Source organism: Peromyscus eremicus, chromosome 14 (assembly GCF_949786415.1).
Source record: "Peromyscus eremicus chromosome 14, PerEre_H2_v1, whole genome shotgun sequence".
Classification (NCBI taxonomy): Eukaryota; Metazoa; Chordata; class Mammalia; order Rodentia; family Cricetidae; genus Peromyscus; species Peromyscus eremicus.
This window is the reverse complement of record NC_081430.1, coordinates 51,819,365-51,835,018: the sequence shown is the minus strand read 5'-3', so window position 1 is coordinate 51,835,018 and position 15,654 is coordinate 51,819,365. Positions and strand designations below refer to the sequence as shown.

Sequence of the window (15,654 nt, the reverse complement as noted above, 5' to 3'; positions counted from 1 at the left end):
CTGCCACCCCAGAGAGAGGCTTGACAGTTTAATTTTCAATAAGTTTTTGTTTCTCCCTACTGGCTTAATATTGGTCTGTAACCATGGAGAGAGCACAGGGCATTTTAAAAAGGGCCCTACCCATCCTAACTGAACTGAAGTGCTTATTTGTTGACACTCCTGTGTGCCAATCACTTGCTTCTGCTGGTTCCTGCAGCTCTCCCATGCCCTGTCAAGTATTCAAGTCTAAATTTGAGTCTGCCTTTCCAGTCGTATCTCTCCTCCTCTGTGCTGGATAGATTTATGTCAACTTGACACAGTCTATAGTCATCTGAGAAGAGGGAACCTTCCTTTTTGAGAAATAAAGAAAATGCCTCCATAAGTGGACACTGTGGACCAACCTGTAGAATAGTTTTTGAATTAGTTATGAACGGAGAGGGCCCAGCCCATGGTGTGTAGTGTGATCCCTGGGCTGGTGTCCTGGGTTCTGTAAAAAGGCAGGCTAAGCACACCATTTTAAGAAAGCCAGTAAGAAGCAGCCCTCCACAGCCTCAACATCAGCTCCTGACTTCAGGATGTTGCCTTGTTTGGGTTCCTGTTCTGAATTCTTGAAATGATGAACAGTGCTGTGGAATGTGAGAAACAGAAACTCTTTCCTCCCCAACTCGCTGTTTAATCTTGGTGTTTCCTTCATCACAGAACTAGAAACCCTATCTAAGACATCCCCCTATTGTGCCCACTCCTCTGTCCACCCCTATAGGAGACCCACTCTGAACTGTTGAAAGGTTCTTGGGGGGAGAAGTGAGGAATGAGGAAGTTTTAGATAGCAATATAGGCCTAGATGAAAAAAAAAGACAGAGACACAGGAATGCTTCAGGAGGGCCCTGGGTCAATACCCAGTCTCCCCAAGTTTAATCATGATGGGCTTTTCATCCACCAGCAAGGGGGGGAACAAAAGACCTCCCCCTTCAAGATCAAAGCACAGTGTACAACCAAGTATAGATCCTTCAAAACACGTTCTAACTACTCTCTTAGCCAAATAATCTTATTATGCAGTCGTGCTGGGTAAAGCAAGCTCAGATTCTCTGACCTTGAGTAAGGCCTGACTATGGAGCCTCTGTGGGCCCCCAAAACCCCTGCTTGTTTAAATGACATTTTGGAACTTCCTCCTCTGTGTCTGTCTTACTCATTGCATCACGGGAGCCTGCTGTCCCTCTGTCTTTCTGAACTCCTAAAGTGTATTGGACAAAAGTCCCGCTGTTCATCAGGTAGCTGCCCCATGCATTCCTGGGTACCACATCCTCTGTAAAGGGATGTCTGTTCAATGAGAGGCTGAGCATCTTTCTGAGGAGTCTCTTTCTCTATGGAGACACCCTCAGACTGAGACTCTGTCCCTACATCACTCACTGCATCCCTCCCTGTGCTTTGTTCCTGTGCTATTGGAATCCTCCTCCTGGTGGGATTCCTCCACCCTCTTCTCTAAGTCTCTCCCACTTCTACATCACTGTGAAGTTCTCAACTGCTGCCTTTTCAAGGTTGTCTTTCTTCCTGCTTGCTCTGTCTCTCTCACTTGATCAATCATGGGCCCTTTCCATTCCAAAAGTGACTCCCCAGTTCCACTTGCTTCTATTCTTAAGTCTCTTTCTCACCTCACACTTACAGATCTCAGTAAGTCTCACTACCTTATTTTTTACTGCAATATGGCCTGGCTGTAATATAAACTTGACACTCATTCTCAGTGTTCAATAAGTGACATGTTCAACTACCCGATTCTCACTGATCTGAACAAATTCTGCCAGTGCACAGGCAAGTGGTCTGACACCCTCTATGTTCACACTTTCTTTGGTCTCATTTCTCCCTCCTCCCTCTGTGCCCCTTGCTATGCTCACCAGATTCTTGTGGCAATGACCAACCTCCTCCTAAAGCTCATCAGAACCTGGAGCCCTCAGTCCCTCTCCTTTCAGCTTTGAAATACAGAACATGGCCCCTCTGTGGGTGCTGATGTAGTCTTTAAACTTCCCTCAGAAACATCAAGTGCTAGGCCCCCATCCTCCACATTGCTCTTAAGGTTTGTCTCTTAAGGAGCTGATGCAGAGGCCATGGAGAGGAGGGGTGTTGCTTGCTGGCTTGCTTTCCCTTTCTTGTACAGTCTGCTTTCTTATAGAACCACCAGCCCAGGGATGGCACCACCCACAATGGGCTGGGCTCTACCCAATTGATAACTAATTAGGAAAATGCCTTACAGCCAGATATCATGGAAGTATAGTCTCAATTAAGATTCCATTCTTTCAATAAACTCTAGTTTGTGTGTCGAGTTGACATAAGACCAGTAAGTACAGGGGCCATGAACAAAGTAGTAATGGTAACAGAGATGGTAGTTATGCATGGATTTGATACTAGGGACCACAGCAAAGCTGACCTGGCTGTATATGCTGCTGATTGCCAAATCTTCCAGCAGCAGAGACCAACACTGAGCCTTAGATATGACACCATTCTCCTGGATAACTAAGCAAGGACCTGGTAGCAGGCTAACTACATTGGATCACTTCCTCTATGGGATGAACAATGCTTTGTCCTTACTAGCAGACACTTATTCTGGTTATTGATTTGCCTTTCTATGTGTAATGCTTCTTCCAAAACCATCATCTGTGGATTTAAAGAATGACTTACCCACTGACATGCTATTCCACACAGAATTACTTCTGGTCAACAAATTCACTTCACAGCCACAGAATATAACAGTGGATCCACAATCATGGATTTCCCTGGTCTTACCACTCCCCACCATCCTGAATCAGCTGTCCTGATAGAGAGATGGGTGATCTTTTAATGACACAGTTGCAGTACCAGTGAGGCAGGAGCAGTCTGGATGGCTGGAGAAGCATTTTTTAGAAAGTGATACATGCTTCAAATCATTGTCTACTGTGTGGTATGTTTTCTCCTTAGCCAGAATCAATAGGTCCAGGAGTTAAGAGGTGAAAAGTGAATGGTTCCCTTTGCTATCATCCCTAGTGAGCTATTATAAAGATTGTTTTATTCTTATTCCACAAATTTTAAATTCTGCTGGCCTATAAGTTTTGGTTGTAAAGGAGGGATGTCTCCTGCCAAGAGACACAACAAACATTCCACTGAGCTGAAAGCTCAGACTTCTTCCTGGCCACTTTGGGCTTCTGATACCTTTTATCCAACAGTCTAAGAATGGAATAACTATGTTAGTTGGAGAGGTTGGTTCTATTTACCAAGCAGAATTAGATTGTTTCTCCACAATGGATGGAAGAATGGTTATATCTGGTGGTTAGGTGATCTTTAGGACATCTCTTTGTGTTACTGTGTTCTGAGATTAAAGTCAGGGGAAACTACAAGAACCTAATTCAGTCAGGATGACAAAGGGCATGAAGGCATGGGTCACTTCTCCAGGAAAGAACAAAGACCAGGTGAGGTGCTTGTTGAGTGTACAGGAAATACACAATGTGTAATAGAGGAACATAAGTATAAATACCAAGAAACATAGCCACCTTTTATAAAATTAATAATGCATCTGTGGTCTGATAAATGACAGTTATAACAGGTTTGGTGTAATTATGATCTGATTAAATATATAATGCATTTGCAATTTTGCCTGGGATAGTTAAGCCATGTAAGACATAGCTAAGACCTGGGTATTGTTTTCAATTGGAAATTAAACATGACTTAGGGAAATATGATTGTGTGTCAAGTGGACAATGGGTAGACTTGTGATGTCTGTTATTGATTGTAAACTTTATTTCATCTGGATTTAACAAAACCCAAGGAGCTGGGTATACCTGTGAAAAATTTTTCTTTGTAATGTTTGTTTGAGTTAGGGTTTCTCTGTGTAGCCCTAGTTATCCTAGAACTCATTCTGTAGCCCAGGATGGCCTCAAACTCAGAGATTTGCATGCCTCTGCCTCCTGAGTCCTGGACTAAAGGCAGGAGACACCACCACCTGGTGAAGAAATTTTTCTTAATTAAATACTTTTAAGTGAGAAGAGGCACTTTTAATCTGGATATTTTGAGGTGGGAACAACCACCTTGGATCTGAGACACACTTTCTACAGACAGCCTATATAAAGGACATGGAAGAAAAATGCTTGCTCTCTTTGCCTGCTTGTTCTCACTCTCACTGGCAAGTCCATTCCTTCACTGGCATCAGAGCCTAATTCTTCAGGATTCCAGCACATACTGAAGACTGTGACGTGATACATCTAGGCCTGTGGACTGAACAAGTACTGGCTTCTTAGACCTTCTGTTGGTAGATAGCCATTTCTGGACTAATTGGATCACATTGTATAAGCCATTTTAATATATCCCCTTTCTTTATATAATGATTTATTGTATAAATTTTGTTTGTCTAGAAAACTCCAACACTTGAAACTTAATAGTCCATTCACTTACTATGTTTAATGATGAACAGGTATTTAAGGGGACTATGTAATAGTTGCAGATAATTTAGCTTTGGTAAGGAGCATTTTACCTGCATAATCATGAGGTTTTCATCAAAGAGCCAAGTAGACTCTTCACTTCTTGGTGGCTTTTCATTGAGAGCGTCAGTTACAATTTTCATCTTATGGATAGAATGTGGGCAGCAAACAGGGAGAGCATCACAGGCTTAAGTCAGAAAAAGACAGACGCACCTTTTGCTCCTACCCATTGGTGTTTTGGTCAGTTCTAAGAGGGCTGGAAGTTTGCTCAGTGGTAGAGGGCTTGCCCAGCAAGCATAAGACCCTGAGTTCAGTCCACAGTACCAGAGGAAAAAGAAAACCAAGATGGTCATGAGACTGAACTTGGACATGGAACCTCCAGCATGTGTCAAGTCTTCAGCCAACAATGTGACTCATGAGAAGCCCTGAGGAAGAACCATCCAGCCTGGCTCCTCGTGGGTGCCTGACACTGTGAGATATCCCATGTTTATTGTTTCAAGCTGTACATTTAGGGACAATTTCTTCTGCACCAGCAGATGTATAAGAAGAGACCAGTCTCCCTGTTAGTCCTAGGACCAAAGGAGAGAGTAAAGCTGACATGTAAGAAAACATGCAGGCGCACACTGAAATAACTAAGAGAAGTCCTTCATGCTCTAACTCCATCTTGTGTATGCTCATACAGTTCTTGGCTCTCTCTGTTCCCCACCACAGTCATGTCTGCCTTCACATGTATTTGAGATTTCCATGGACACATCCATGGTGCAGATGAATCAACCTGAGTAAGTAAGGAAACCACAATACACAGAGAAACTACAAGTCAGCACTCATTGTCATTCTATGATTGAGATAAATATTCTGCTCTGCCAGGAAAGAATATTTCAAATTAATTTGTCCTACATCTAACTTGGATGTATATTATGGTATTTGTGGGGTTTGCCTTTAAACATGCTGTGCTCTTCCGTTTGGGCACCTACAGACTTTTCTGAGGCATAAGCCCACTCTTGGTGTGATCATTAATAATAGTACATAAGACATTATTTGACTTAATAGCATTGTTGTCAATAACTATCTCATGTGGATCATTTCAATATCACAGCATTGTCTCACAGTGGATTCTTCCCTAGGCAGGAGCCTTCCACCCTGCCCTTCTTTTTTCTCCCCATAGTGACCACAAAGGTCACCGCTGATGCTCTGTCCTTCAGGCCTAAGACCCTGTTGCATCCTCACCAGCATCTTTGGAGGTGAGCCCTGGTGTTGACTGCCTACTGTGGAGGATACCAGGGCCAGACACATGTTAACACTGAGCCAAGCCTGGAGTGTGCTCCAGACCAGCTCAATGGTGTCCATTCTCTTCATCAACAAAGCTTTGGTCCTTGATGACCCATACCCAGCCTGGCTATAGGGCTCACTAATGTAACAGATGAAAAAGGGTACAGCCTTCTGGTAGTATGAAGGATGGCTTTGTTATCCAAATATTTGAGTTCATCAGAATTCTAGGTACAGATACCTGAGCTGCAGATATTTCCTCCCATCCTGGGGGGTTTCTCCTCACACTCACAGTACTGGGGACCCTAAACTTCACATATATAATCCAAGCCAGCATTCCACCACTAAGCTAGCTCCCCAACCCTCTTCTCTTTCTCTTTGAAGACTTACTTTATGTGGTTCTGTGTGTTTGTGAATGTGTATGTGTACATCCATGTGCACATCAATATGAAGGTCTGAGGTCAACTTCAACTGTCATTCCTCATCCACCTTGATTTTAGGATTGGGTCTCTTTATAGGCCTGGAACACACTGAATTGCCTAGGTTGGCTCCCCAGAGAGTCCCAAGGATCCACCTGTCTCCACCTCCCCAGAGATGGGATCACATGTTCATGTTACCACACTTTGCTTTTTCACTTTTGTTTCAGGGCAAAAAAAATCTGACCCTTATGTGTATGTTTGAAGGGTGGAGTGGGAACACTCTACTCACCTGGCCATGTCCCCAGCCCTCTTCCTCTTGATAGTGTCTTTAGATGCACAAAGATTGACTTGCCTCAAACCCAAAGCAAAGAAGCCAGCAGACCTCGGCCTGAACTCTCTGAAACTGTGATTCAAACCAAACCTTTGCTTCCCTCAGTGGGTTATCTCAGATGTGCTGTCCCAGTCACATAAGGCTCACTGACACACCCCTCTGTCTACTGTCTGCTCTGTGGCCTCAGTACCAACAACAGAAAAGAGATAGAGGCAGCCAGCTGAATGGCATCTCAGCATCCTCTCAGAAGGCCCTGGAGTCACACTATGATCTGCAAATCAGGCAGTTTACAGTGGCTACACCTTGGGGACCCTAACATCAGAAGTGGCTACCCTTAAATACTTTGTTCTGGCCTTAGTTTGGAGCACAGGTGTCTGAGATCACTACTGTAACCCTCTTCTTCCTCCACAGTCAGCTACCTAAATTACATAATGAGACTGTCCCTGTAAGATGTTCATTACCAGGGCAACATTTGGTGGTCAAATCCTGAGGGAACCCTCATAGAATGGGCAAAATGAAACCATGACATCTATGTCCTAGACTCTATTAAGAGGTAGACTCAAATATTGCCAACAACTTGTGGATCCAGCTCATAGGCAGCCTGAGATGTACTCAGCACCAGGCTCCTTAGATACCTGGTCTGAAGCCAGGAAGGAAGCAGGGATGCAGCGGAGACCTGCCAGTGCTCGTGGAGTGCATGAAGTGGCCACTGCAGGGCCTTGGCTGACTGTTGGACACATAGAATTTGTTCGGACATGACTGTTTTCAATACCTGGGTCCTGTTCTTACTGCTTTGTGGTCCTCATGGAGTGGTACCTTGGTGCACTCTGCAGAAGGAAATCCTGTGAGTGACCCTCCAGAGTGTAGTTTTCTGCAACCACCTGTCCACCTGCTCAATGTGTGTTCTTAGGAACCTGGAGACTCAAGTATGCCTCAAATTGAATGAACAACCTTCCCTCTGTGTGCAGGCCTCCAGAAGTGTTTCCTGGCTCACAGATTCTCCATGTACACCCAGAACCCCAACCTAAATCCACCATGGCCTCTTCTGGTCCCCCATCTAAGCACTAAACCAGATAATCCTTGAGGTGAATCACCTACTCTCCTCTCCAGATGTGGCCTGATGTTCCCTGAAACTGCACTCAGTGTCAGTCCCCACATTTGCCCAGAGCAGTTCTCTGCTTTATAGCCACACAAAGTTATGAGTTTCCAAAGACAGGAATAGTGACTCACCCCTTTAGAGCTCCCGGTAGTTCTCAGTCATTTGAGAATCCTCACAGGTCCAGGCTCTTTGACATCTGGTGACTGTTTATTTTTTTCCTAACCCCAGCCCATGATTCTTAGGCATTCCTTGATTGCTGTGTGCCTTGCACAAAGCATTCTTTCTGGACATCTGACCACCTTCTCACCCTCCTCTGATCTCAACACAGAGGTCACATGATCCATAGACTATTTTCGGAGCTCTCTAGAAAGCATCTAGAGGCTTGTTTTATGATCCACCTGCACACCACCATGGTGATGCCTGTGCACAGAACCCCAGCTTGGTGAAAACTGTTCTTCTGACATCAGGACACTTGACAAACATCCTGCCAGTCATAATATCTAGCTGTGAGGCCATGGGAAAGGACTAAGCTTCTCTGTGCCTCACTTTTCTCATCTATAAGAAGGACTGAAAATAACATGTAGGTCAGAGGTCCATCACAGGAGTCATAGAGTGTGAATGACAATTTCTTCTACCCCCTGGTCACTAGAGGGCATACCCCTGCCAACAGGAGCTGAGTGAACACTGCCTGAACATTTTCTGTGCAGTTATACATTTATTGATTCTTTGCTCAAAGCCCTGCATTTTGGGTGAGGAAGGTGGACATGTCCATCTGTTGTATGAGGTTGGTCAGTGGGGAACCTAGAAAAGGACTCCACTGCCCTAGGTTTGTGTACTAGGGGGAAAGGAGCTGGTCTGACCAACTGACTCCATGAGCTTCAGGAATAAGGGATCCAAAACTGTGCTAGATGTGGGGAGGGTCAGGAGCCCCTGTAAGGGACAGTGGGTGGCAGAGTCTAGAAGAGGAAAAGTGTGAGACAGGAACTTGGTACACTGTGGCCCTAGTTTCTGGAAACAGACTCCGGGCAGCAGGTTGCCTTCTCAGTGCTGGGGCTGAGGTTCACATGTTTGAACTATAAGCTTGCATAGTTTTATCCAGCCAGCGGAAGCTGAAGGCAGACATAACCTAAGCCTAGATAGGGACCAAGTCTACTGCCAGGGCCCAGGATTTGGGTAGATGCAGATAAGGAGAGGCAGCAGGGAGGAACACAAAGACAGAGTTCAGGCTCAGGAACATGAACTAGTGCTGCCAGGAGGACTGGGAGCCTGACACTGACTGTCCAAGTGCCCTGTGCATGTTTGAGTCATACAGTACGTCACATGTCAATCAAAACATGCCACAGCCAATCAGAGCATGGAAATAAAAATACACATAGAGACCCACATACAGGCTTAATCTCTGGCCCACAGGAAGAAGCCTCACCACTTGGGAGTGCTAGTTTCCCTTGGGATTTGTGACTTTGGCCATAAAGAGTGGAATCTGAGTATTTGTGTCAGAGATAATCATCAGGAATGCCCTGTTGAAATACACTCTCAGAGGGTTCAAAATTAGAGCCGATCCCACAGCCATGACTTTTGTGGCAGCAGCTGCTTCTGTGCCTGTCTCAGCCACATCCAGCACAGCCTTGTGGACCACCTGTAAGAGAAAGACATCACTCACTGGAGACCAGAGAGGGCAGGAGAGGAGATTCCTGGAGCAAGCATTCACTGCTGGCCTCAGCGGCTGGTGAAGTTATTTGTTCCTACCGTGAGCTCTACCCCTGGTGTTTCCAAGTCTCTTCTCAGGATGTGAGATGAGACATGCCCTGGGTCTGCTCAGTCTCTGAGGATCTGTGTTGCTCTCAAACTCATGACAAACTGGGGTATGGGTGTAGGCAATGCCAGTCCTTCCTCCACAGGCTTCTGCTCAGGAGCCCCACAGTGAACAGCCTGGGTGCCGGCAGCAAGAGCGGGCTTCAGCATCCCTCCTGCTCCAGCCCTGTGCATTGAGGGACACACAACCTCAATACACAGGGCATGGCTTCTCATTCTCAGACTCCATGCCCTGCTGGGACAGATCTGAGCCCAGGCCTCTGAGTGGGCACTGGACAGAACACTAGGCATTGTCAGGCTGTGCATCTGGGAATGTAGTGTGGGATTCTAAGGCATCTTCTCTCCTATTCTTAATCTTTTCATCCCAGCTGCCATTCATCCCTTGTTTTTTTTTTCTTTTACAGCTACTGTTCTGTGTGCTAGTGAGAAGTACTGGGTCAGCTCTGCAGTGAAAAGGCTGAGGCTGAAACGCTTTGCCCTGCAGTGGATTGTGGGTGGCATGCACATACAGCACAGGTTGGTGCCTATGGTTGTTGAAGACTGAGCAGAGGCTCTTTTCCACCCCTGGCTCCTGGGTGAAGTTATGTTCAGGGGATAGAGGAGTGATTGGCTGCATGGTATCCAGCAGGAGTATTTAGGCTGTAATCCAGCTCTGCTGGGATGGAAGAATCTCAGAAATGCAGGCTTTCTCACACATTTGCCATTTCCCCACACACCACTTGGCCTTCACCATCCACATTCAGGCACCAAGGTGAACTACCCAGTGTGTCTTGGCTTACCTGAGAGACTCTCAGGTCCTTGGCCCCTGTGATACGAGACAGGTCAGCCTGTGTGGAGAAGACTTCCCTGATGCCAAGCTGTGGAAGGATGTTCTCCAGGCTGTAGTCAGTGGTGATGGAGAACTTGGGCATGTAGAGCTGGTCGATCTTCCTGAGAATGAAAAAGAGAAATATAAGCCTCACTGGACTGTGTTCCTCTCAAATGACATTGCAGCTAGGGCACATCACACACAGCCCATTACTAGAGAGAAGCCCTCTTTCCATCTGAGCCTACATCACATGATTTTGCCTTTCCTAATGCATTAAATATCCATTGACGCATAAGATGCTTTGCAGGGGCAGGCAATGAAGCTTGGTACCAGCTTTTCCCCTATCCAAAATGCTTTTCTCCCAGACCCAGAAAATGCAGTTCTTCCCTGTCATGTGGACCCCCAGACTTCATCTAATGATCCTTCTAGTTAAAATTGCTCACTCCATCCGACTCCAGCTTTCCTTATCCTTGGATCCTCCAACTTCTCAATCTCACTGATACTCACCTTTAATCAAATAATGATTAGTTATTTTTTCATGTCCCCGCTCTTTCTTCCTCATTACAAGATGACTGCTTAAGTGTAAGAAATTTTGTCCTAGCCGGGCGGTGGTGGCGCACGCCTTTAATCCCAGCACTCGGGAGGCAGAGTCAGGCGGATCTCTGTGAGTTCGAGGCCAGCCTGGACTACCAAGTGAGTTCCGGGAAAGGCGCAAAGCTACACAGAGAAACCCTGTCTCGAAAAACCAAAAAAAAAAAAAAAAAAAAAAAAGAAATTTTGTCCTTAAGTTTCTGATACCCTCTCAGGGTCTAAATTTGAGCACAGCACATAGGTCTTCAAGTCATCATCCCATGAATGGAGAATGGATGAGTGATGAGGGGATGAGATGGCTACACAGGGCATAGCTGATTCTCAGAGCTGATCTCATCTCAGCCTCACTTCCCACTGCCATTCAAACTCATTCAAGATTTCCTGTAATTACAGCCTGTTAGACAGAGAGGAATCATCAGCTCCTGCTCTAGCTGATTTCCTCTTGTGAACAACAACGTGACAGCAAAATGTGACCCCAAACTACTGAGTAAGAAGATGGAAATTCACCTCCACTCCATCTGTCCCTGCTGACTTTCCAACCATTACACTGGGTACTAGTAAGACTCTGAGGGACAGGGAAACTGGGCCTCAGGCAAACAGCAGGATGTTCTGGTTCCTGTGGATACCCACCTGGGACACAGAGAGTCCTTCCACTTCTTCAGGGTCTCTGGTTGCAAGCTAGCTTCCACCTGCTGCATACTGCCCTCATCAGGGAGGATGAACAGGGCACTGGCATTGCCTCTGTACTTCAGCTCCACCACAGAGCAGTTCAGATCTTCATCCCGGAAGTAGGGTGTAGTCAAGTCCTTAATTTTCATCATGGGCACCTTCACAGTCCTCTTTTGGTCCAAGTAGAAGTGAGACTCAAAAGTAAAACGAGCGTCAAAGGGCCTCTTCCATTTCCCTAAATGTGAAGCAGATCATCAGATTGTACCATCAACAGAGAGACCCCACCTCTACCCCATTTCTGCCCCAAATTCTCACTCTTGACAGGAGTCAATCCATCTTCAACTACACAGAGTGTCCCTTACTGGTTGCATAATCTAGATTAGGAATAACCCTGGCAGATGTAGAACTATGAATGAGAAGTGATCCACAAGCTTGGTTTGGAAAGGGGAACTCAAAACTAAAGCTTCCCTACATGAGATATCTGAAAAACAGCCAGGGGTCTTAGGGTGGGGTGTGTAACAGAGATGAAAGTGAGAGTGGGGAGCCTGGAGCCTGGGGAGTTGAGGATCCCTTCTTCCTCAGGAGGAGCCATGTCTAGAAGGCAATGTCTTGTGGGACAGGTTTTAGGGGAAACAGGACAAGAGAGACTGTGTTCTCCCACACAGTGATCTGTCCATGGTGCCAATCAGTGTGAACCACCTTAATGGAAGTCAGTTCCCAGAGCCATGAGTGGGTTTAGATTGGAGTTGATGAGATCTGCAACTCCCCAGAGTTGGATTACCAGGATCCCATAGTTGGTTGACTAAGATATGAGTAATGAGTCTTCTTCTACTACATGAGCTATGTTCACCTCCATAAATAAAAAATATCCTACTTAGACTTGCCCCACATCCCAAGTGCATGTGACCATCTGCAATGCACCCTGGACAACTTGGTACTTTGACAATTTCTTGTGCTCAGGATCCAGCAGCATAAACACACATCCCCACCTCAGGGTCAAGCAGCCTTGGAGTTTATGTCCTGGCCCAGCATAGAGAGCCACGCCCTGCAGTCTAATCCTTCAGGCCATCACTCTGCTTCCCCTCCCTTCAGAACACAGCTGCTCTCGGGTCATCCTGGACTCCTGTCCTCTGTCCTCCTATTCTCTTCTGTCCACAGCCAATTGGTTTTCTGTGTATAGTCTCAGAGCCTACCCTCCTCTGCCCTGGCCTATCCAGAGTCCAGGGTCCCAGATCCACCCCAGATCCAGCCGCATCAGGTTTTTTCAGGAATCATCCTGCGGGCCATTGCCTCACTCCTTGGTGTATCAGGCAGGGTTTGCTGGGTTTGGGCTCTGGATGTCTCCCTACTAGCCCTTACCCACTGCAATTCGAACTCATTTTCCAAACTCTCCTGATCCCTAATCCCAGACTCCTTATCCCAGGAGTATATCTTCAGCACTGTGACCCCATAGGCTGCCTTGACTACTAATTTTAAAAACTAAAATTCCATCAATCAGCCAGACACTAAACACAGAACACTGCCTGGCTGACCTCTCACTAATGGCTTCTCCTCAGTCCCTGCTTTTCCATGTTCAAATGGAGCATTACAGAAAAGGCTCATGGAGAGGTCCTGCATAAGAATGTGTGAAAGGCTCTTCAGTAGTCATGGGACATTCTACTTTCCCCCTTTAAGACAGGGTAGCCAGGCTCCTTAGGTCAAGAAGTCCCAGACTACCTGAGTCCTCCTAGAGACATGGGTTCTCTAGCAGATGGATTATGTAGGAGCATATTGGAAATGCTGGAATAGGCTAAATGAGGGACTTCTTTTGAGGTAGTTTGAATGCAGTTGTCTCCCATAAGCTCATAAGGAATGGCATTATTAGGAGATGTAGCTTTTTTAGAGTAGGTATGGTCTTGTTGCAGGAAGTATGTCATTGTGGAGGCAGACTATGAGGTCTCATAAATTCTCAAGATAACTCCCAGAGCCCCAGAACACTTCCTCTTGTCTGCAAGATGTAGGACTCTCAGATACTGTTCTAGTACCATGTCTGCCTGTACATTGTCATGTCCCACCATGATGAGAATGGACTGAACCTCTGAATTTTGGGTGAGCCACCCCCATTAACCATTTTCCTTTAAGAATTGCCATGGTCATGGTGTCCCTTCACAGTAATGGAACACTGACTAAGACACCATCTCTGCAGGGAGAAGCTATGGCTTCATCACACTCAGGTAGGACTGAGCACGTAATCTGTGCAATCTGCTAGTCAGTAAGTTTAGGTCACATCCAAATACAACACTCTTAGGCTGAGAACTCAGGGATTCTGTGGAGTATGTACCAGGAATCACAAGTATATCTAAAAAATCCCAAAAGACAAGTCCTGCTAGTAATAATAATTTAGGCACCCATGTCTCCAAGGCAATGAACACCTCCTTTCTAGTGGTCAGCTTATGGACACAAGGTGCCCAGTTAATACCCTCTGTAGTCACCTCTGAAAGAGAGACCATCCTTACCTTTAAAGTAGATGTAATTCACCAGCACCATTAATGAACTCTCATCCAGGTCTGAGATCAGTTCCTTGATCTTCCCTTGGGTCTGTTTGCTCACATAGTCATTGATGAGCTTTTTGGCCTCATGAGGCTGCTGGAAGTCAGCTGTGGAGGCCTCAGCCTGGTACAGCGCCCTTGCCTTCTCCTTGAACTCTGCCAGGATCTGCAGGCGCTTTTCAATAAACATCATGTTGCCTATGCTGATCTGCACCTGGTCCCCTGGCTGACTGAGCATGTGGAGGAGGTGCCCAAAGCCCCTGTGGATGTCTGCCTCAGGGATCTCTGTGAGATTGAACTTGAGACCTTCTAGAATCTCTTCCAGGGTGTTGCTGCTTGCTCCTAGGGACAGGATGGCCAAGGCAGCTGAGATGCTGACTGGGGAGAAGATGACATTTTTATTTGGATTCTTCAAAGCCAACTCCTTGTAGAGGGTGAAGGCAAAGTCAGTGTTGGTGGAGGCCAGTGTCAGACTGTCCATTTGTGTCCCATTGTTTTGGTCTTCATGAACTTCGGTGTTTCTTCCCAATGTGCCATCTGATTGACAGAGAACAGCAGGGCAGAACCCAGCCATCAAGAGCACCAGAGCTACAAGGAGGGCCATCTTCTCTGCTCTCCTGCCTGAAAAGAAAGATCTTTTGAGTCTGGGAGGGTCAGGTGGTAACCTGATCATCTCCTTGTGCTTCAACCTTGCCTGTATTGTTTCCAGGCTCTGCTGCCCCTTTCTGCTTCTGTGACAATGCACAGGAAGTGCTCTGGCCCCTCAGATGGCACTACTAGATCCCATGCACCGTTTCCACCGGAGGAAGTGATGCTGTAGTAACCAATTATCCTGCTAGAAAATCAGGATCCATAGAGATAAAAAGACATTCCAGGGTCACAATGTAAGAAAGAGATGGCCCTGGGGATAGGCAAAAGCCTTATATCATCTTAATTTCTTCTTTTCCTTTCTCACTTGTCATAAATTCTGCTTAGAAATCAGGGAATACTCTTAATTTGCACTTGTCCCCCACCTACCACCACAACTTCTAGTCAGAACTCTAAAGAATCCATGAGTTAGATCAGCAGCAAATGCCCCATCTCAACCTCCAATGACAAGTTCATGACATCTCACTGCCCTGGGATGCATCTGGTTCCTGTGTCTGGGCATGAGGTGGGTTAATTGAGAGGAAGCACTGCAGACATCTGATGCAGTCCTCAAGCCTTGGCATCCCCAAGAACAGGTATTAGGAGAACCAATAGAGGATGGTTCTTTCTGCTCTGCTAGGATACCACATGGTGGTTTGTTTCTCAGTCTTGGAAGGCTTCCTGACAGGAAGAAAAATGAGTAGTGTCCTAGTCTCTGACGCCTGAACCAGATTTCATTTTGGTTGTCAGGATGGCTGTATGGTGGTAACAAGCAAAATGGGTGGCCCTCTTTGGGCAGCCTGGTGAGTTGCCTAGGTTGTATTATTAGTAAAAGTGTCTGGCTTATTATGGGAATGTGGGGGTATTTGTAGGCAATGTTCAGAGAACCATCTGCTCTATACACCCCTGGAGTGGGGGCCACAAGCATGCTAAAGACCACATTTGAAAGCCTGTGGTCATGGTAAACATGTGTGCCCAAGTTTAGCCTCTGTCTGCTGTATAGGTGAGTTCAGAGGAGAATGTAGGTGGTAGAGGGAAGGGATGATGGGGAAGATGGATAGAGAGGAGAGAGGACAAGATGGGAAA

The 15,654-nt window shown here is 46.2% G+C and overlaps 1 protein-coding gene across 1 annotated transcript; it reads right to left on the bottom strand.

The window, feature by feature from the left end:
• Window positions 1–8,715: 8,715 nt before the first annotated feature.
• LOC131924189 (serine protease inhibitor A3N-like) lies at window positions 8,716–14,555 on the bottom strand. The gene is made up of 4 exons (XM_059279422.1): window positions 13,909–14,555; window positions 11,375–11,648; window positions 10,125–10,275; window positions 8,716–9,169 (listed from the first exon to the last, which is right to left on the bottom strand). Exons 1-4 carry the CDS (start codon window positions 14,543–14,545, stop codon window positions 8,969–8,971), a joined length of 1,263 nt encoding a protein of 420 aa, XP_059135405.1. The 5' UTR covers window positions 14,546–14,555; the 3' UTR covers window positions 8,716–8,968.
• Window positions 14,556–15,654: the final 1,099 nt, after the last annotated feature.